Here is a 21,749-nt window from a genome sequence, read left to right on the forward strand (position 1 = left end):
CTGTGTCCTGAGAGGCGGTCAGTGTCGGAGGCCTGGCTGCGGGCAGCCTCCCGTTCCCCCTGGCAGCAGGGAGCTGCTTCACAGGACTCATCTGTCCCTCCCTGTGGAGGGAGTGTCTCTGATTTGCTGCATGAGAAGTTGTTTGCAATGACAAGCTTTACTTCTGGAAGATTTTCTGGTGGCTGATTGCTGCTTAGACTGTGAAGCAGTGACTTTTTGTTTCAGTCTCTCTCTTCACCTGCTTTTCTTTGGGACACAGTGACTTGGGGAGGTGGGTGGGGAGCAGCCTCCCTGTGCCTGTGGGAGGCTGGTTTCTGAAGGTCAGAGCACAACCTCTTTTCCCTGCAGAACAACTTCATCAACCTCAGCTTCCTCCGCCTCTTCCGTGCTGCCCGACTCATCAAGCTGCTCCGCCAAGGCTACACCATCCGCATTCTGCTCTGGACCTTCGTCCAGTCCTTCAAGGTGAGGCTGGGCGTAGCCAGGCGGGGCCTGACCTCTCCCTCGTTGTGCCGGTGGGGGAGCTTCTGCCCTACCGCCCTGGCACTCTCCTTGGGAAGACCAGGGTGGGTGCCACCCCTCCCATGGCCCCCGTTGTTCCTGTGAGTTTGTAAGGACACTTTTAGTTTTACAGAGAGTATCTTGTTTATGCTCACAAAGGGCTGAAGTGGCTTTTATGACTTGGTTTGTAAATGAAGATGATGGGCACTTGGTGAAGGGGCTTGGTGGTCACTGGGGCTGGGTCTGAGGTCAGCTAAGGCTGGTGCTGCCCGGAGACCCAGCCAGTGTCCACTCTCTGGATGTGGTGCAGGCAAGGGGGCTGATGGCTCTCCTGGCGCTGAGCCGGCCTCCTTGTGTCTCTGCAGGCCCTGCCCTATGTGTGCCTGCTCATCGCCATGCTGTTCTTCATCTACGCCATCATCGGCATGCAGGTGGGTGTGTGCAGGGCCATCGCATGACAGCAGGGACTGGTTGGCACTCAGCAGTGTTTCTATGAGCCAGGTGCCAGTCTAAGCACTTTATGAACTTAATTCTTAGAAAGACTGTTCTGTAGCTGAGGCCAGGCATTGCCACCCTTTGTGGGCAGATGTGCGGCCCTCCTCTTGTGTGGAGTCCTGCTGGTCTGTGTCTGGGCACCGGTGGGCACGGTTGCCTGGGTGCTGGGCTCGCACAGTGAGGAGTGTTTGAGCACATCTGCATGGCCTGGGCGGCCTGCGCCGCAGCAGCTGGTCGTGCCTTTCACCCAGGAGCACTTCTGAAGGATGTAGGGATGGGAGGTGGTCTCAAATGTTAATTTGTGGTAGGAGGAGACAGTGTCTAAAAGGTTAGCTGAAAACTGATTTTTAAACTCTATTTTCAGAGATTGAAAGTTCTCTTGCTTGAACTTTACTGAGATCTGATGTTATTTAAAACAAATATATGTTTTTCATGCTTTGGTCTATGGACATACAAAAACACAGCCCAGTGATCTTTGTTTTTGATGGATATATGATAATTCATAAATTTTCAGCTGGATTCCAGATTTTAAGCTGCTTAGAGTGAGGGGCTTATTTGCATTTCTAACCCTGAAAGAAAGAAATTAAAATGGGTACAAAGCCCATTGTTGTGTTTGCACAAAAATGTTAAAAAAAACTTTCAAGTGATCTATCAGAGTATCAGTATAGTTACTGTTTTGGGGTCATTGATGAGAGAGTGAATTTTAAAATGATTCCTTCCTTTTGTCTAGCAGAGCCCACCGAAACTTAGCTCTGGGCCCCACTTTTTACTGGTTATGCTGTTTGGTCCTGGACAGGCTCAGAGCCAGAGCCCGTGCAGACCGGGCTGTGGGACAGTGGCATGTTAGACTTGCCAGGCACTTCCTCTTCCCTGGAAGTGAAGGCGCAGATGCCGCGGGGGCCAGACACCCGGGCCCTGTACCCAGCAGCAGTACTGGCAGCTCTGTCGGGGTCTCTGGGTGAGGGCGGTCCCAGCCCGTGTGGCCCCCACTGCACGCCCACAGCCTCCTGCCTGGCCATGGCTCCTAAGGACCCAGCGCACTGGTCTGCAGTGCTGTCTGCCTTCCTCTCCACTGCAGGTGTTTGGAAACATTGCTCTGGATGACGACACCAGCATCAACCGTCACAATAACTTTCGGACATTTCTTCAGGCCTTGATGCTGCTCTTCAGGTGTGTTGTGGGAGGTGGAGGTGGGTCCAGAATCAGAGGTTCCTCCTCAGTGTGTTGTATAGAGGCAGGTCCAGGCTCAGGGACCCTTCATTCGAGATGGGCCCCACCCTCCACTCCTCGTCACACTGGCTTCTCTATGGTGGGCCTTTCCAGTTTCTCCTCCCTTTCTGCTTGTCCTTCCTTAATGGCTCCTGGGCCTGACGGGAGGCCCCCGAAGCAGTCAGTCTGAGACCCCTGGGCTGGGCTGGCTTGCCTACCTTGTCTCTGCTGCCCAGTGAGGTCTTGAAGCACAGGTGTCAAAAGAGCCTTTCTTGGTGTGCCAGCCCCAAGCTTCCCATCAGCTTGCCTTAGTGATTTCAGGGATCTCTGGGATCAGGAAAAGCGGGCAGCAGAGAGCTGCTGTCGACAGGGTGCACCCGCTCAGTGGCCCAAGGGACCAACCGGCCAGACATGTGGGTCTGAGGGCAGCTCCATCCGCCTCTGTTGCTCACAGTGGCTGCAGTTCCCACGGCTCCAGGGTGCAGTCAAGGGGTGCACCAGGGCAGGGCCTTGAGGAGCACCGACTTGTGTCAGCTCAGAGGCCTCCCTGCAAAGGTGTATGGGGGATGGCTCCCTAGCCATTTCTCTGAGGCATGGACACACGTGGACTGTGGCTGTCCACCGCCCTGATGTAAGAAGGCACTCGTGGGTAGAGCCCAGACGGTCGAATGTGTCTCCTTCGTTCACTGTGATCCTCAGGGAGGGCGGAAATGTGGTCTCTCTAATAATTTATGATGAGGGGCCTCATAATAAATTAATATTTAATTAATAAATAAACAGCAGACCCCACCTTGGGCCCCTTCCTGAGGTTTCCCTGCTATGTCCACTTTTGGGGACACCCAGCTCAGCTGACCCTATGCAGATGTATTTGGCGGGGTGTGGGAATTCATTTTTTGGAGGGTGAGCTCAGCCCAGGCCTGCTTCACTGAGCTGCCTGGAGAGAGTTTCTGACTTACTCTTTGCATCAGACAAACAGGATCCTTAGGCTGACACTTCCCCGAGTAGTGTCATTTCTCCAGACTTTAGTTCTTACATGCACTTTATTTCTTTGTTTATTAATATCCTGCTTCATGTCACAAGATATATGAAGCCAGCCTTGATTTTAAACCTTTGATCTCAAAGACCTCTGTTCCTTCCTCATCACATGGGCACCCTCATCATTCAGGCTTGGCACAGGCTGAACCAGCCACTGTCAGTGGGGAGTGGACCCAGCTTCTGCCCAGGACTGACCACACAGAGGCATGCTGGGCCACCTGCAAGTCCGATGCACATCTGGCCCCTGTGCTGGCTTCATGCACAGGAGCAGAAGGCCACGCAGGCGGGCTTCTGCAGTAGCTGCTCAGGCTTGAGGGTTCCTGATGTGCTCCAGAAACAGTAGAGGCAGGGGTGGCTGCAGTAGAGTGAATGGGGACCGTGGTAGGGGATGAGGCGGCTGCAGACCCACAGAGCTCTGGGCAGTCATGTAGGGGTCACTGGGGAGGTCTCTGATCTGATCTGGGCTACTGGGCGGGGGAACATCCAGTTAACCAGCTGTTGCTGCAGCTCAGAAGCGGTTGTTGCTCAGCCCAGGGAGGTAGGGGTAGTAAGAGCCTGGCTGGTTTTGAAGGCAGGTCAAGATGTGGTGAGAGAGAGAAGGCAAGGATGACTCCCAAGTCTCTGGCCTGAGCACTGGGAAGGATGGAGTCACTGTGTCCTGAACCCAAGAGGACTGGTGGCACATGCTGGGGAGGAGATCAGAGGCCGCGGAGGGGGCTCCCCATGGTGCTGACTTCGGGGCCATGATTGCTTTCCTGTAACACGTGCTTTCCCACATAGCATCAACTTGAAAATCTAATGCCAGAGGTTTCTTTTTAAGAATCAGCATCTGTTACCCAGACCTAACACCTATGCAGGATCCCTGTGGGAGGGAACGCAGTTCTCCTAAATTCCTGGGCTTCCTTCCCGGCCAGTCCTGGGCCTTCCCTCCTGGCCTCACGCTCTGCCCTCCTCTCAGGAGTGCCACCGGGGAGGCCTGGCATGAGATCATGCTGTCCTGCCTCAGCAGTCGGGCCTGTGATGAGCTCGCCAATGCCACGGAGTGTGGGAGTGACTTCGCCTACTTCTACTTTGTCTCCTTCATCTTCCTTTGCTCCTTTCTGGTGAGTCCTGGACCCTGTGCACACCCCATTGCCACTTCTGCCTGTCTCAGACCAACCTGAGTCCCCCTGCTCTCTTGCTGACATCTGATTTTGACCCATGATGCATGAAAGCTGATTCCATGTTGATGGTCCTTGTTTCCCTGGGGATGAGGACCACGTTAATCCTGAAAGGACCCACTGAGTAATGAGCTCCTGTGGGCCTGCCTTTACTCCCGTGGAAAGGGCCTTGCATTTCTGTGGTGCACTGTCCCTCAGTTCTCAGCTAGAAGGACTTGCACCGTGGTGGCGAGGATACAGGTGCCAGCACTCCAGCCAGCCTGCCTGTGCCTGATGCGGTTCAGGAAACTCATGGGGTCAGGCTGGAGGTGTCCGCGGGCCACATCACAGTGAGTGGACTTTATCACGAGTCAGCAGAAGCCTCTGGGAGATGATGCACAGTGACATCGTCTGCTTGACATCTTAAAACCTCACTCTGGCTTCTGGTCAGGAGAGGCTGTGTGCGGCCAGGAGCTGATTGGAAGTGACAGTTGGAGAAGGGAGGGTGAGAAGGAAGCTGTGTGACGGGGGCCGCCCTGTACAGGCAGAGCTTACGTGACTGGTGACTGAACATGGGCATGAGAGAAAGAGGGGAGAGAGCTGTGTTCTGGGGCTTGCTGGGGTGAGGCAGTGAATGATATTCCCCCGGGTGGAAGGCTGGGGAGCTGCGGGTGTGGTGGGCGGGGAGGCAGTGGAGGCGCGGGGGAGCCTCTGGCTGGAGATGTAAGTTCGCTGTCTTTAGTGTTTGGTGTATCAGTCAGGCTGGATGATACCCTTGAGGTCCCTGTGTGGTCCAGAGACCCGCGACTTAAGCATCACCTGAGCACTTGTTAGAAATTCAGATTCCTGGGTCCCTTCTAAGACTTACCGTACTGGACTCTTTGGGAGAGGGACCCAAGAGTCTGAGTTCTAACGATCTCCCAGGTGCTTCGACTCCCTCCCATACATATACTTTGCTATGCACTTGGCGTAAATCAGCTATACTTTAAGAAAAACTTTTAAAATTAAATACAAAAAAACCCAATGACAAGATAGGAGGCCTCATACTTTGTGATTTAAAAATTGACGCCAAAACTTGAGTAAATCAAAACAGTATTATACTGGCATAAATCCAAACATATACACTGAAGGAATAGAGTTGAGACTAGAAATAAATCCTCATATACATGGTCAAAAGATTTCTAACAAGGCTGCTGAAACCATTTAGTTAGGAAAGATAAACCTTTCAACAAATGGTGGTGGATACCCACATGCAAAGAAGAATGAAGTGGACTTTACACCATATGTAACAATTAGCTGGAGACTTGCCTGGTTAACACTCCGCAGTTGCACTGCAGGGGGTGCACATTTGATCCCCAGTTGGGGAAATAGGACCCATATGCTATGGGGCATGGCCGAAAAGAAGAAAAAAGAAAAGAAAAGAAGTTACCTCAAAATTGATAAAGACCTGAAGACAAGAGCTTAAACTATGAAACTCTTAGAAGAAAACATTGTAGTCTCAGATTCATAACCTCAGATTTGGCAAAGCATTCTTAGATTTGACACCATAATCCTGAGTAAGAAAAGGAAAAAATGGACTATTCAAAATTTGAAACTTTTGTGCATCAGAAGACACTATTATACAAAGTGAAAAGGCAACCCAAGGAATGGGAGAAAAGTTTAGCAGATAGTGTATATGATAAGGGGTTAATATCCAAAATATATAAAGAGCTCCTGCATCTCAACAATAAAAGATAACCATATAAAAATGGACAAAGTACCTAAAGAGACATTTCTCTAAAAAAAAAAAAAAAAAACAAAAAACTGTACAAATGGCCAGCAAGTACATAGAAATATTCTCAACATCAGTGATCATTAGGGAAAAGCAAAGCACAACCCATGAGGTACCACTTCATACCTATTAGTATTGCTATTTGAAAAAACAAGACAAAATAACAAGTTTTGTGAGGATATGGAGAAATTGACACCCTTGTGCACTGCACATGGAAATGTAAAATGGTAAAGCCACCATGGAAAACAGTATGGTGAGTCCTTAAAATAATAAATGTACAATTATAGTAGGATTCAACAATTCTACTGGGCACAGCCCGAATGCCCATCAGTAGGTGAATGGATAAACAAGTCGTGGTTTAGTTGAGCCGCTCAGTCGCGTCCAGCTCTCTGTGATCCCATGGACTGCAGCGTGTGAGTCGCTCAGTCGCATCCAGCTCTCTGTGGCCCCGTGGACTGCAGCGTGTGAGCCGCTCAGTCGCGTCCAGCTCTCTGTGATCCCATGGACTGCAGCGTGTGAGCCGCTCAGTCGCGTCCAGCTCTCTGTGGCCCCATGGACTGCAGCGTGTGAGTCGCTCAGTCGCATCCAGCTCTCTGTGACCCCGTGGACTGCAGCGTGTGAGTCGCTCAGTCGCGTCCAGCTCTATGTGGCCCCGTGGACTGCAGCGTGTGAGCCGCTCAGTCGCGTCCAGCTCTCTGTGGCCCCATGGACTGCAGCGTGTGAGCCACTCAGTCGTGTCCAGCTCTCTGTGGCCCCATGGACTGCAGCATGTGAGTCGCTCAGTCGCGTCCAGCTCTATGTGGCCCCGTGGACTGCAGCGTGTGAGCCGCTCAGTCGTGTCCAGCTCTCTGTGGCCCCATGGACTGCAGCATGTGAGTCGCTCAGTCGTGTCCAGCTCTCTGTGGCCCCATGGACTGCAGCGTGTGAGTCGCTCAGTCGCGTCCAGCTCTCTGTGGCCCCGTGGACTGCAGCACGCCAGGTCTGCCTGTCCGTCACCAACTCCCGGAGCATGTTCAAACTCATGTCCATCGAGTTGGTGATGCCATCCTACTATGTCATCCTCTGCCGTCCCCTTCTCCTCCCGCCTTCAATCTTTCACAGCATCAGGGACTTTCCCAATGAGTCAGTTCTTCGCATCAGGCGGCCAAAGTATTGGAGTTTCAGCTTCAGCATCAGTCCTTCTAATGAATATTCAGTGTTGATCTCCTTTATGATTGACTGGTTTGATTTCCTTGCTGTCCAAGGGACTCTCAAGAGTCTTCTCCAACACCACCGTTCAAAAGCATCAATTCTTCAATGCTCAGCTTTCTTTATGGTCCAACTCTCACATCAAGGCGTGACTACTGGAAAAACCATAGCTTTGACTAGATGGACCTTTGTTGGCGAAGTAATGTCTCTGCTTTTTAATATGCTGTCTAGGCTGGTCATAGCTTTTCTTCTAAGGAACAAGTGTGTTTTAATTTCATGGCTGCAGTCACCATCTGCAGTGATTTTGGAGCCCTCCAAAATAAAGTCTGTCACTGTTTCCATTGTTTCCCCATCTATTTGCCATGAAGTGATGGGACCAGATGCCGTGATCTTCATTTTGTGAATGCTGAGTTTTAAGCCAGCTTTTTCAGTCTCCTCTTTCACTTTCATCAAGAGGCTGTTTAGTTCTTCTTCACTTTCTGCCATGAGAGTGGTGTCATCTACCACATTTGTCGTAAACAAGTTGTGGTACAGACCTGCAAAGGAGTGTTACTCAGCCATAAACAAGAATGCAGTTCTGACAAATGCTGCAATAAGGATGCACTTCGGAAACATGACACTAAGTGCAAGAAGCCTGACACAAAGGTCATACGTTGTATGGACCCTTTTGTTTGAAATACCCCAAATAGATACCTTTCTAGGTACAGAAAGGAAATTGGTGGTTTCCAGGGAATGGGAGGACAGAGGTATAAGGAATGAGTACTTAGTATCATGTATTCTTCAGGAGTATGAGAAAAATTTGACACTAGGGAAGTGGTGGTTCACAGTTGTGCATACGCTAGATGCCACTGAATTATAGAATTACTTGTATGTTAAGTGAATTTCAACTCAGTTTAAAAGAACAAAACAAAATGCCTGAGTTTTAGGTCTCTAGAGCTCAAGTTATTAAGTCCAAAGTCGCCACTTTCCTTGAAGGCTTAGGTGAGAAGGGGAAAGCTGGGGGCCTCACAATGGGGAAGATTAACCCAGACGGCAGGACAGATGGTGGGCAGGAGTTGATGGGCCTGAGTGAGGATAGTGCAGATGTAGAGACTGAAGCCTTCAGAGGACCAGATCCTGGGCTAGGGTTGGCCTGTGGGACCTGGAGCCAGGGAAGGATGCTGCTCTTGGTGGTGGCGATGTGCAGGGGGCCTGGGAAGCCCTCTGAGAGGTCATGGGAGGAGCAGGTGGGGCAGGCTCTGCCTGAGTCAGTGACCTCTGCTGCCCTAACTGCCTCACACAGAGACTTCTGCTGCAGGGGACGGGGAGGGCAGTGGGCAGGCTGAGCTTTCTGGACATCACCTCTTTTCCTTCCTGTCCTGCAGATGTTGAACCTCTTTGTGGCTGTGATCATGGACAATTTTGAGTACCTTACGCGGGACTCTTCCATCCTAGGGCCTCACCACCTGGACGAATTCATCCGGGTCTGGGCCGAGTACGACCCGGCTGCGTGGTGAGTGAGCCCCTGTGCTGCGTGGCCCTCAGGGTTGGTACGCACCACCCGCAGGTCTCAGCACAGGGCCGGGTGGCTACAGGCGTGTTTCAAGTGAGCGACCCCTTTGGGTTTTGGCTGGGGGTCGGGATTCCATCCAGCTTCCTCCTGGGAGGTACACTCATGCTAGCTCCCTGTGCCCTTGTGTACAGCTCCCTGGGCTGAGAAATCCTCTTCTCAGGCCTGCAGTCCAGCCCTTAGGAGGTTGCCTGGGGGTCATGGAAGGTCTTCAGGGGGTCGTGACACTCAGGTTCCTATTGGGCAGGAGCTTACTGTCTTCTCACAAGGCATGTCACATCTGGGTTGTGAGAGGTCACAGGGCATCACCCTCTCATAGCTCTGAGGCCTCTGTGGCCAGAAACAACACGAGGCCTTAGTTCTTTCCCTCCATGGGCTCAGGGCCCGTCTGCCTGCTACCTCCCGGAGGACAAGAGTCCGTGCGCCTCTCTGTCACCAGCCCAGGCTGTGAATAGAGGGTTTTCGGTAAACTTTTATTGAAATCAGATGAACTGCCAGAAAAGGTCTAGTGTGTCTGAGGCTCTTTGGTCATGATGCAAAGCTGTTAATGGGTTGCTGTTTCATAAGTGAGGGCCAAATGCTTCCAGACAAAGCAAGGGTCTCCTGAAGAGAGTGATTGGGTCAGAAGACAGTGAAGACTGTGTGTTTCTTGAGGGAGTCCTGCACACCTGTGATGTTTTGTCCTCAGGCCCAGCACAGCAGCGCGGGTCCTCCATCTGCCCATTTGTCTGTCCCTTTGTTGAGTTCATCCCCTTGCCCATTTGTCTGTCCTTAGTTGAGTACTCGTTCCCTTGCTCATTCATTCAGGCACCCTCCAGAGCCGTGATGTGAAGAGTCACTGAGGACATGCCCTCTGCAGCAAAACATGGGATGTGCTTCCCCTTCTTTCTTGCAGGCACCCCGGTCTGCCTGCGTCTCTGTTGCACGACTCTGTGTTCGGTCACCCCTTGTGTGGTAGAGGCCTAGAAGAGATGGTCAGGGTCCCCATGGGAGGACCCTGGGACTCTGAATCCAAGCTCAACAAGGGGAACACTAAGGAGCTTTCTGATCCCTCAGACCCCCAAAGGGCTGGGAGCTTGGCTGGGCTCCTGTACCTGCTTCTGATCCAGTCTTCTCAGACTTCCCACCCCATCACAGTGAGGACACAGAAGGTGCTGTGTGAGGCCCTTCCTAACCTGGGCAGCACCAGGGCCCTGGGGCTCTTCTGGGCCTAGAGCATTTCTGAGTGTTTTTCGCTGCAGTGGAGAATTTACAGTTTTCACACAGCGCAGAGCAGACCTGCCTGGTGTTTGTGTCTCGTGCTGTATGTGGCTTTTCATGGTCTCCGAGAGTCCTGTCGTTTTTAGCACATTTGCCCACAGCACGTGCTGGAGTTCACAGGCTCAGGCGTATCCCTGGGCTGTGTGGTCAGGAAGGCCCAGTCAGACTGAAGGGGAGACTGATCACACCTGAGACCTGGTCCTTGTCAGGCAAAGGGCAGGAGAGGGTCCTGCTGAGGCAAGACTGAGACTCATTCCAGGAGGATCCTCCTGACTGTGGTCAAAAGAGATGCTGCTGTCTCTGGGCATATTTTTTCCCAGAGGAGATTTGTGTTGTAGAAAGCAGAGAGGTTGTGTAGAATGTGACTTGGACCAACAGGCAAAGGGAGGTCAGTGCAGGTCTGCCAGAGGGGAGTGACGTCCCCCAGATCTTTGTGGACTGTAGACCCAGTACCTCCCCAACAGCCCAAAACTGATCCAAGACACACAAGAAGTGGACCTGGGCCAGGCTGCAGCTTTGTGACTGTGCACAGAGATGCTGACTGTTTCCCAAATCCAGAGTGCTAGACCTGGGGCCTCGGGAAGACACGGGCACTCAGGAATGTGGTGAAGAGCCTGTGGAAGAGTAGGGAACAGCGTGGAGTCTCACCGCAGAGTACAGTGCCACGCAAGATAACATGTGGTCTGTGGTCCGGAAGACGCACGGGCGTGGCCTGCAGCTGAATCTCAGACCTGCTGCTCTGGTGAGCGGCTCGGGCAGCAGAAGGCTGGGTGGAGACGGCTAAGCAGACCAGGCGTGGACCCCTCATCTGGGCATGCTTTGAGGCTGCCATTAGCCTCTGTGACCGATGCAGGGCCCTGACCATCTTTATTTCCCAGGGACCATCCGCTGTCTCCTTATTCTTGGGGAGCCTGAAGCAAAAGCGAACTTTATGAAACTTTCTCAGCTTTTGTGTTTTGTGTGTACACTGTGTGTGTGCACAAGCATGTGCATGCGTGTTCTCTGTGCACAGATCTGTGTACACAGAGTGTGTGTGAGCGTGTTCATGTGCTGGCAGGCACATACCTGTGTGTACGTGTTCTTGCATGCATGTGAGAGCAGCGCGTCTTCGTGCGCGTGTGTGCACATGTGTGTGTGAATGCGGGGCATGGGCATGTCACGCCCATGTTCCATACTCTTCCATAATGTGTGCGTGGGCATGTACGTGTGTGCATGTGTGCACACGCGTGCTGTGGGAAGGAGAGGAGAACATGGAGTTATTGCCTTCTGGTGCCGCCTCCCCCACCTTCCCTTGTGTTGTTGCCTCCACACTTCACGGTGAAGTGCGGAGACTGATGGAGACTCAGGACCAGCCCCTGAGTGATGAGTCTGCTCATCCCCACACTCATCCATCTGTCCAGTAAGCAGCCTGAGCCTGGGCCATGCGCTGGGGCCTGCACCCTCAGCTCTGCTCAGCCCAGCCGGCCGTGGGCGGAGGCGCTGCAGTGTGAGGCCAGGGCCCTGAGCCGGGAGAGGCTGGTGAGTCAGAGGAGGTGGCAGCTGAGCTGAACTGAAGGGGCAGGATGGATGGACTGTGGAGGAGGGGTGGGGGCAGAGGGAAGGGGAGCGGAGTGCCTGGCTGGAGGGGAGGACCCGCTGTAAAGGTGCCAGGAGGATGACTGCGAGGGGCTGAGAAAGGCCGTGACATTGGGGTCAAACAGCTGCCTTTGGCTTTGTTTCGTGGACAGCAGGAACAGTTTTGAATCAGAGTGACAGTATCGGGCCTGCACTTTTCCTCTTGTGGCATCTGAGGGGTTTGACAGCAGAAGAGAGGAGAGGAATGGGGTCTTGGGAGGAACTAGGGCTTTGCCAGGCTTCCAGCTTCTTTGTGGGAATCCTTTGGGTCCATGAGGTTAGCAGGCACTTGGCTGAGGCCAGAGTGGGGCTTCCCCTTTATTCCCTCTTTTCCAGAAGTACATGCAACACAATTTGGAGCTAGTTTGATGGGGCCGTGGTGCAGGAAAGGGAAGCAACGGCATTGGCCGGGGTGCCCACCCTGGGACAAGGGGGTCCTTAGCTGGACCTGCAGTTTCCAGGGGAGGACATGGTGAGTTCAGGGAGGTGGGGATAGTCAGGAGAGTCAGGTGTGGAGAGAGGCTTCACCAAGGAGGCCCTGGGGTCTCAGGCACCGAGGGCGTGAGGGAAGAGGCTGTCAGAGGGCCGATGAAGGAGACCCAGGTGTAGACAAACCAACAGCGTGCTGAGTGAAGTGGACGTTCTGGCCCGACACTGTCTGCATGGAGTGTCTCCTGCCTGCTGGGGGCTCTGGAGATTGTCGGGTTGCCGTGTCTCCTGGGTACTCCGTCTGTCCACCCCTGGGCCCCCAGCTGGGCGCTGCCTGTCCAGCCTCCCCCGGCTCCACCTCCAGGCAGCGCAAGGCTGGGCGGGTGGGATGGGCTCCTCATGCCTCCGTTGCCATAACCTGTGACATTTCCTTTCCCTTTGCCAGATTCATTATGAGGGTACATGCAGTTTGTTGCGCCACCCGTTGGCTTAGGGAAGAACTGCCCTCGTACATTGGCCTACAAGGTCTGCTGCTTCAGAGCCTCCATCCTGCATACTCTTCCCTGCCCGCAGTGCAGACACAGCACACACTCCCTGTCTGTTGCAGAAGTGACGACCCCTCTTGCTCCTCCTGCCCTGTCCTGCCCACACTCCAGGCCCCTGGACGGTTTGGTTTCCCTGACCCCTCCAGCTGGCTGGGGGCAGGCAGCTCTGTGAAACTGCCCACAGAGCTTTCTGCTGAGCCCTGAGGACGAGGACCAGCCGCTGGTGGGAGGAGGGGGCCAGGTCCCACCCGTGCCGAGGAAGTGGCCGTCTCACCCAGATTTGCCTCTGCACTCTTGAGGGTGGACTTGTGGTCACACAGGCCAGAGGCCAAGGGCCCCAGAGATGGGGGTACGGGCACAAGTAGACCAGGAACAGTGGCCCCAGCAGCCAGGGTTTCAGATTCCCGCAGAGGAGAGGAGAGGCGGTGGGGACCCAAAGACAGGCCCTCCTGCTTCACCTCTGGACTGATCCGCTCGGCTGAGCCCCGGAGTCTTGGGAGGAGGACCAGACCCAGGACCATCTGGGGTGGATCCACCGGCCTGGAGAAGGCTGTTGCTCCTCTCTCTGGGGTGGCCTGAACCTGACCATATCTCTGGGAACCCAAGCAGGTCCCATAAGCAGCTGTCCCAGGGGTGGAGGTGGGCCTTCCAGCCTGGTGGCCGGTCTGCCTGAGGAGGTCACAGTCATCAACCCTAAACACCTACCTTGGTCTAGAGCCTCGTTCCATATGTCGGTCCCAGCCCTTCCTGGTGTGCTGTCAGGAGGCTGCGAGAGTGGCCCCAAGCCACATCCCACCCCAGCGACCCCAGCTCCGCAGTTTCCTGCCCAGCTCTGATCCAGCAGCAGCCCTGATCCGGACAGGGCTTGGGTATCTCTGGGCTTGTAGCAGGGCTTGCCCCCACGGACTTTGTCTCTAGAGCCTCGGGGCCCCCTGCAGAACAGTGTGGCTCCCACACTAGTTTTCTGGCCTGCTTTTAGGCTTTTCTCCAATTTTTCAGCCTCTTTGCTCACTTGGAAGCAAATTAGGCATGAAGGAAAGCTAGTGTTTCTGCCGTGGTTCTCCAGCCAGCTTCTTTGGTCACCGGACAGCTGTCTTCCAGCTGGCATGGTGAAACAGCTCTTTTCCAATCTGGCTTTATCCATGGCTTCTGAAAGTATAAAATCAGAGTTGACAACCCAAAGCCTCCATGATGTGGCCTCTTTCATCTCTCCATGTTCACTAGCTCAGATGCCCCCTGCTCACTCCCTGCGTGGGGCCAGAGTGTGGAGGTGAGGCTGGGGGGCTAGGAGGGGGTTGAGCCCCCCTGACAGAAAGCCCTCATTTTGCTTGTTTTGACTTCTGGCATTTGCTCCGACACTGGTTAACTGGCTCTGTTTTCTTGTCTGCTTCCTCCCCCGCCCTCCTGCCGCCCCCCTCCCGTGGACCCCTCCTGTGGACCCCACTCTGCCTCTGTGCTATGGGCCGGGTCTCCAGTGGGCGCATCAGTTACAATGACATGTTTGAGATGCTGAAACACATGTCCCCGCCCCTGGGGCTGGGGAAGAAATGCCCTGCTCGTGTTGCGTACAAGGTAGACCCCACCCCTGCACCCCACAGGCTGTCTGTGCTGGGCTCCCATCTCTTCCGGGGCTTGTCTGTCTGTCTGTCTGCTGCTCTACCATCTCTCTGTTTCTTTCTTTTCTCTGTCCCAGCCTTCTCCGCTTCCTTCCCAAACAGAGGGAAACAGGCATGTGAAGTGTCTCTACACTGGCCGCTTGTCCCATAGGGCTGCCCCTCCAAGAGCTCCCCAAGAGGCTCAGGAAGACGGAGCCAGAGCCCAGCATCTGCCTTTTCTCATTCCCTTCTCTTCCTCAGAAAGGAGGGGACGGACTAGCTTTTTAGACAGAGGCTGTTTTTGTTCTGAGCCCAGGACCACACTCGGCCCCTCTGTCCCCCAAGCCTCTGATGTGGGCAAAGTTGTCCAGCCCTCAGTGTCTGGCCCTGCAAGGCCTCTGCAGGGTGCACCTGTGGAACCCGCGCCCAGTTCTGCATGCACTGAACTTGGCGGGCTGTGGAGGGAGTATTGCCTGGAGCTTCATGAGTCCCCTGGGCCTTAAGAAGGAAGGGTGCTGGAGAGAGGCATCCTGCCCTCGTTCCTGGACCTCCAGAGGGTCCTGTGGGGTGAAAACAAACTCTGGGGCCTGGCTGGTCCCATGTCCCTCCCCCTCTGTTGCCGAGGCCCAGTGGGCTGAGCTGCAAAGAGGGGGTACACTGAGGACACTACCAGGCCTCCCCCTGGGAGCATGAGCAGGCCACGTGGCCCCATTCCCAAGTCTGCTCCTGCCTGTCCCTGCATCCCCAGTCCCCCTCCGTGGTGAGTAAGCACTTTCTGTCCCCCTAGCACTCCCCGCCTGAGAGCCCTCCAGCAGCCCCAGTGGTTACGTGACTCAGCCAGCGCCGATCTGGAGCCTAGCTGCCATCTCCTTGTCTCTGAGCAGGCTTCCCATAGAGCTTCTGTCTCTCTGGTTCTGTCCACATTGTCTGTTTCTGTGCTCTGATTCCGGGCTTGCATCTATCCCCTGGCTCAGCACAGCCTCTGGGAGCTAAGCGGCTCCTCCGGGCCACACGTGATGCCTCTGGTGCCCTCCTTGGTCCTCCCCTGCCTGGCATGCGTGTCGAGTCTGCCTGGAGGCCCTGCATGCAAGGCTGTAAAACACTGTCCTCAAGGAGAGCTCTGTCCACACCGACAACTGGGGCCAGGCTAGGCAGGGAAGGCCGTGGTGGGATAGCCTTTGGAGTTCCTTCCTAGGTGTGCTGGCCAACTCCAAGGTTCTGGGCGTGAAGAGACCAGGGAAGAACTCGAGTTTAGTGAGAGTAGATGGTCTTGGTGAATTGGGGAGGGCCCAGGAGATGAACAGACTGCCATGGCCAGAGGGTCTGGGCCCAGGCAGAGATGCCTGTGTGTTTGCCCTGGTCTCGCCCCTCTGCTGCTCCCAAACGCCTGGCCCTTTGAGGCCTGGGCAGCAGATGGGGGCTCTGGGAGAGGTGCCCTGGACGGAGCTCTCCTCTCTGGGGAAACACCTGCTTGTTCCTCCTTCATGCTACCCCTGACTCCCTGACTGCCCTCGAGAGGGGTCCCTCTGCCGCTCCCACTGCCGTCGGTGCTGGCCTGCGGGAGCACTGTGCTCCGGGAGCCGTGTGTGCCACACAGGTGATGAGGGAGGCCCCAGGACCATGACTGGAGGTGCCAAGTGGGGCTTTGCCAGCATTAGGGGACAGAGTATGGGTCTTGTCTCCAGCCACCTGCCCTCCATCAGGCTGCAGACCGGATTGGTTCCAGAATGCTGGGGCTAGAGTGGCCCTACCCAGAGAAGGGACAGAGAGGCTGCCCTACCACATGGTTTAGGCTTGGCAGAGGACAGCATACCCCGTGGGGTGGCCCTGTACCCCCACCTGTAGCTCCCTTGCTGGTAAGGAATAAAGAGGCTGCTGGGAGAGGACAGGAGGCCGCAGTGCCCCCAAGGGCTCCACTTGGCCAGCAAGGTGGCCACCCCATGATCAGGACATTCCAGACACATCTGAGACCATTTTCCTCCTGGAGATTACCTAAGTTCTTAAAGCCTCAGGCTCTGGACAGCTGCTGGTTATTACCAGAGGATTTTGGTACAGACACACTCCTATTTCCAGCTGTTCTGTCCTAGAAAATGGAAGAGAGGGAAGGGGGCTGTTCACCTAATGGTGAAACAAGGAGAAAGCTTGCACGGGCCCAGTCTGGTTGAGCGCTTGTGTCCCTGTGGGATGGCCCTGGGCCCCTGTGCAGCTGGCCGAGCCCGAGGCCCTTGCGGTCACATCTGTCGGGTCCTTCCCCCGTAAGGAGCTGGTCTCTAAGACTCTCCTTGTTGCCTTGGGCTGGTGCCATTGAGCATCCTTCCCTAGCCCCTGGCTAGGTGGTGAGGCACAGAGGCCATCCTGGGGCTCGTGTCTCCTCAGTGGGAACTGGCCTCCGAGCCTGCGGTCCTGGCTGCCCCACCGCGTGCCTGATGCTCCTGTCTGTGGGCTGTCCCAGGGGTCCTGCCGCCCAGGCCCCTCCAGCCTAGGCCACACGCTCGTTCTATCGTGGGCAGTGGGTGGCGTCCCTCTGGCGGAGACATGCCTGTTCTTTCAGAGGAATCCAGGCTCCTGGCCTGGCTCCATTGGACAGCATTTACCTGGACTGCTGTCTTTCTGTAGCCGAGGGATCCTCAGCTCAGAAGAGGATAGGGGTCAGGGATAGTGTGAATGCTGGCAAAACTCCCGTCCACCCAGCGTCTCCTGGTCCTGGGAGCCCTGGGAGGCCCGGCCTGATTTGCCCCCTTATCCCCAGCGCCTGGTTCGTATGAACATGCCCATCTCCAATGACGACATGACCGTCCACTTCACATCCACGCTGATGGCCCTCATCCGGACTGCATTGGAGATCAAGCTGGCTCCAGGTGAGAGAGGCAGCCTGGAGGGGAGGGCCCAAGGCAGGGCCAGGTGACTGCGCCCCCGCCCCGCCCCGCCCCCACCAAGAGCACCCCAGGCAGCTGTGCAGGGCGGGGAAAGGGGCCTGTCCGGATGGCTCCTTGTCAGACACTGAGCTTGTCTCCTGACACCATCCTACACGTTAGCGCTGCAGTGACCCCATTTTCGTGTAAGGACGCTGAGGGGGAGTGAAATTGAAAGACCCCGGGTTACCCATAGTCATGCAGCTGGAATCTGCGTCACATGAGCCAGCGCCCCTCACAGGTGAAGAGCACCCCTCCCCCATCGTGAGCCTAGTCCCCACCTCAGGGCCTCTCCTGGGTCCCCGACAGGACCGCGAAGCCCCCACCAGATCAGGGAGGAAACGGACCTCCCGCTTGTCCTCCTCTCCTGCCCCGCTCACGTGCTGACTGCTTCCCCTTCGCAGAGAAAATGGAGGGCCCTCCCCCTATGTTGCTTCCTCCTGCATCCGTGCCCTTGAGCTTGGCCCTCTCTTGTGTAAATGGGTGAGCTGAGGCCAGTCCCCCTCTTTGCACTTCTGTACTACTTTCATCATCTACCCTAGGACGTCATGCCCCTAATTCTGTATTCTGTTTCTTGTCCTATCAGCTTTCTCTTCTGGGTTATTTCTATCCGTGTATAAATGTGCTGTTATTTTTCCTGTTTTTAAAAAGTTCTCCTCTTCCCCTAACCCCATCAACTTCTCTGTTTTTCTTCTTTCCTTCCTAACAACAGGACAAATGGGTCTGCATTGTCTCTGGTTTCTCCTTTCCTAGTCTGCAGTCCAGCTTTCACAACACACAGCTTCTCTGGCACTGCTCCTGTCAGGTTCTGCAGGGACCCCCCTGCTTCGTGGCCTGTCCACAGCCTGTCTGTAGTAGTCCCTCCCTTTTGTGTAAACCCCTTGTGCCTTTTTTTCCCTGTTTTTTCCCCAATCTCTGAAGGTCACTGTGTGCTTCAGACACGCAGTCTCTCCTTTCCCCATGGCTTTACTGCTGTGAGTCCCAGTTCTGTATTTTCAGTCCAGGCCTGCTGCTAAACCCCAGGCTTATACAGCCCACACGTTATTCGCCAACTCTGCTCGGAGGCCCAATAAGCATAGATACTCCCCAGATTCCTCCCTGTCTCCATCAGTGGAAACACTCTTAGAGTTACTCAGGCCAAACTTTGGGCATCATTTTTATCTCCTGCTTTTTTCTTATCCTATTTCTGATCCATATTTCTGAACCCTTGCAACATCTTCTGACTCCACCTTCAAAATACACCCAGAATACGATCAGTGTCTGCTCTCTCGTCCTGCCCCCTCTTGGTCCGCATCGCTGCCTGTCAGGTCTTGGCTGGGACTGTTGCAGTAGCCTTCTCACGGGTCTGCTCCTGCCCTTGCCTCTTTCAGTCTCCCTTCAACACAGCAGCCAGGATGGTCATGCTAACAATCAAACCAGTAACATTAACACACTTCTAGCTAGCCTGATCACAAAAAGTAGAAGATAAAAATAACAAATATAAGGAGCGAAACAGGGAGCATTGCTATATATCCTCCTAACATTAAATGGATAACAAGGAAATTTTATGAACAACCCTATATGGATAACTTCAGTAACTTAAATGGAAAAATTCCTTGACACAAACTATGAGGCTCTTTCAAAAATAGATAACCTGAAAAAAGAAAATAGATAATCTGAGTAATACTGTATATATTAAATAAGTTAAATTCATAGTTAAAGATCTTCTAAGAAAGAAAATCATGGGTCCAGTTGGCTCCATTGATGAAGTCAACCAAACATTTAAGGAGGAAATAATTCTATACAAACTCCTCTAGACAACAGAAAAAGAGAAGATAGTTTCCAATCTATTTTATGAGGCCAGCATGACTCTGATACCAAAACTAGACAAAGACATTATAAGCAAAAATGATCGACATTCCTCATGAAGACAACAAGGTTTTCAGTGACTGTTAGCAACCTGAATATGATGACTAGGATTTATCCCAGGAATGAAAAATGCAAATTTGAGCTCAATTAATACAACTTAATATATCAAAGAAGAAAAACTAGATGATTATCTCAGTAGATGCAGAAAAAGCTTTGACAAAACTCAGGGTCCACTTATGATACACAAATTTTACTGTAAACTAGAAATTAAAGCAAACTTCTGCAGTCTGATCAAGGGTATCTATGACAAGCCTACAGCTAATGACATGCTTAACAAAGAAGCCTGACTCCTTTCCCCCCAAGATGAGTAACAAGGCAAGGGTGTCTGCTGTCACCATTTCTGTCAAATATCATACTTGAGGTTCTAGCCGTTGTGACAAGTCGAGAAAAGACAAGAGGTGTACCAATTGGAAAGGATGACAGAAAATTGCCTCTATTCATGATTGACATGATTATCTATGTAGAAAATCTCAAAGAATAGGATAAAAAGTTAACAAAACTGAAGCATCTACATGCCTAGGCACATGAAGCATTGCTGGAGCCACTGAAACCTAGAAAGAGGCAAGAAGGCACTTCATAAGAGCCTTTGGGGGTGACCACAGCCTCGCCAACGCCTTGCTTCTCTGGCCTCCAGAACTGAGACGGTATATTCCTGTTGTTTAAAGCTGTAAACGGAAATTACTAAAACTGAAACATGAGTATAGCAAGGTCAATATATAAAAAACAAGTATATTCCTATGGATTAGCTATTGAAATTGAAAAATGTTCCACCAAAATCATCGAATATTTCTATATTGCTGGCTAACTCTAAAAATACATATGCTAGCGTGTATGCTGCACATTTCAGAATATTGACCAAAAGAATCTTCTTTAATAAATAAGCCATGTTCATGCCTTGGCAGACTCAGTATTGTCAGTTCTCCTGTTGATCAGTCATCCCGGTGACAACGCAGAGTCAACGTCATCCCAGTCAAAATCCCAGCAGGCTTCTTGAGATGAGATTTATAAACTGACCCTAAAATATACATAGAAAGCAAACAAACTTGAATGACAAAAACAATTTGGAAAGAAACGACAACATTAAGCACTGAGGAGAATGCAGAAGACGCGGGTTCTTGTGTCCTAGTGCGGACGCAGTGGTGTGGCCGCTTTGGGAAAGTTCTGCAGGTCTTTATCGTGGGGCCCAGCCATCCCACGCCTAAGGGGGATGACGTGAAAACACAAACATGCAAACCTCTACGCTGATGTTTGCAGCTTTATTCATAATCACCCAAACTATAAACAACTCAGGTGTCAACCAGGTGGTCACAGATAAGCAAACTGGTGTTTTTTTGTGATGAGACAGTTCTCACTCAGCAACTGAGAGAGAGGTCATTGACGTGTTGGCATGGGTGGGTCTCAGACACATCATGCTGGGTGGAAGGTCAGATTCGACAGCCAGCATATTGTGTGATCCATCTGTATGACGTTCTGAGAAGTTGAAATAGTAGAGACAGAAAACACATTGGTGATGCCAGGGCCCTGGAAGGGGTTGAAGGGGTGGAGCACAAAGGGCGCAGAGGGAGTTGGGCAGGAGTGCCATGCTCCTGCCTGGATCGTGCTGAGTCCCCAGCTGGATGCACTTCACAGAGTGGAGGAACTAACAAGGAGAGTGTTCTTGTAGATAACCATATCTTAATAACCGTGGTGCCTGAAGAAAGTTAGATCAGAGCACAGCATCCCTCTGTGGCTTCCTCTCTCAGCATCAGCCCCCCCCCCCCCCCCCCCGCACGTCTGCTCCTGCTGCCACAGCCTTGCCCTGCTGACTCCCTGGCCGCCTCTGTCTCCAGGGTCCTGTGAACACGTTCCTGACTGCCCACACTGCAGCCCTCCTGATGATTCCCATCCCTCCCTCCTGGTTTCTCCTGTATGCAACTTACTTCATTTTTAACTTATTGCTACTGTATTGTAGATTAAAATCATGCGATTCCTCAGGGCAATTTCTTTTGATTTTGTTCCTTCACCTAGAACAGCACCTGTCATTTGGTAGGTGCTCAGTAGATTTAATGGAATGATGAATAGATGGCTGGAACACTGAGGCGTGCCTTCCCCTCCCCACTCCTGCCCATCACTCCTGCTTGCCCACGCACCCTCGCTCAACCTCGTTAGACACATTTTGGCTGGGAGCTCTCTGACCAGCCCTCACGGCAGTGCTTCTTACTCAGAAACTTTCCCCCAGGATCAGGTCTCTCCCCACCCACCTCTGCCTGTTCCCCTGCAGGGCTAAGGGATGGCTCCTCACAGCCCTCCCTCTGCCCACCCTTGTCCTGCCCCAGCTGGCACGAAGCAGCATCAGTGTGACGCAGAGCTGAGGAAGGAGATCTCCTCCGTGTGGGCCAATCTGCCCCAGAAGACCCTGGACTTACTGGTGCCACCCCATAAACGTAAGTAGGGTGAGAGACTCACCCTGTCTGCCCCCTTTGATGCCCCACTCAGAGGCAGAGCCGAGAGTCCTAGGTGAGGGCAGCTGTTGCGTCACCTTGGAGAGGAAGGCTCAACCTCCTTGATAGCCCCAAACTCTGGTCTCCACGGTGGGGGCACAGGGGCTATGGGAGGAGAT

At 53.3% G+C, this 21,749-nt stretch overlaps 1 protein-coding gene across 1 annotated transcript in view; it reads left to right on the top strand.

Moving 5' to 3' along the window:
- CACNA1B (calcium voltage-gated channel subunit alpha1 B) overlaps positions 1–21,749 on the top strand; it is a 210,777-nt gene that overhangs the window by 181,890 nt on the left and 7,138 nt on the right. Inside the window, 8 exon segments of the mRNA NM_174632.2 lie at positions 349–465; positions 867–932; positions 2,075–2,166; positions 4,199–4,343; positions 8,703–8,830; positions 14,211–14,307; positions 17,080–17,188; positions 21,466–21,573. Of these exon segments, the coding sequence (NP_777057.1) occupies positions 349–465; positions 867–932; positions 2,075–2,166; positions 4,199–4,343; positions 8,703–8,830; positions 14,211–14,307; positions 17,080–17,188; positions 21,466–21,573 (862 nt within the window).

This window comes from Bos taurus, chromosome 11 (assembly GCF_002263795.3).
Source record: "Bos taurus isolate L1 Dominette 01449 registration number 42190680 breed Hereford chromosome 11, ARS-UCD2.0, whole genome shotgun sequence".
Lineage (NCBI taxonomy): Eukaryota > Metazoa > Chordata > Mammalia > Artiodactyla > Bovidae > Bos > Bos taurus.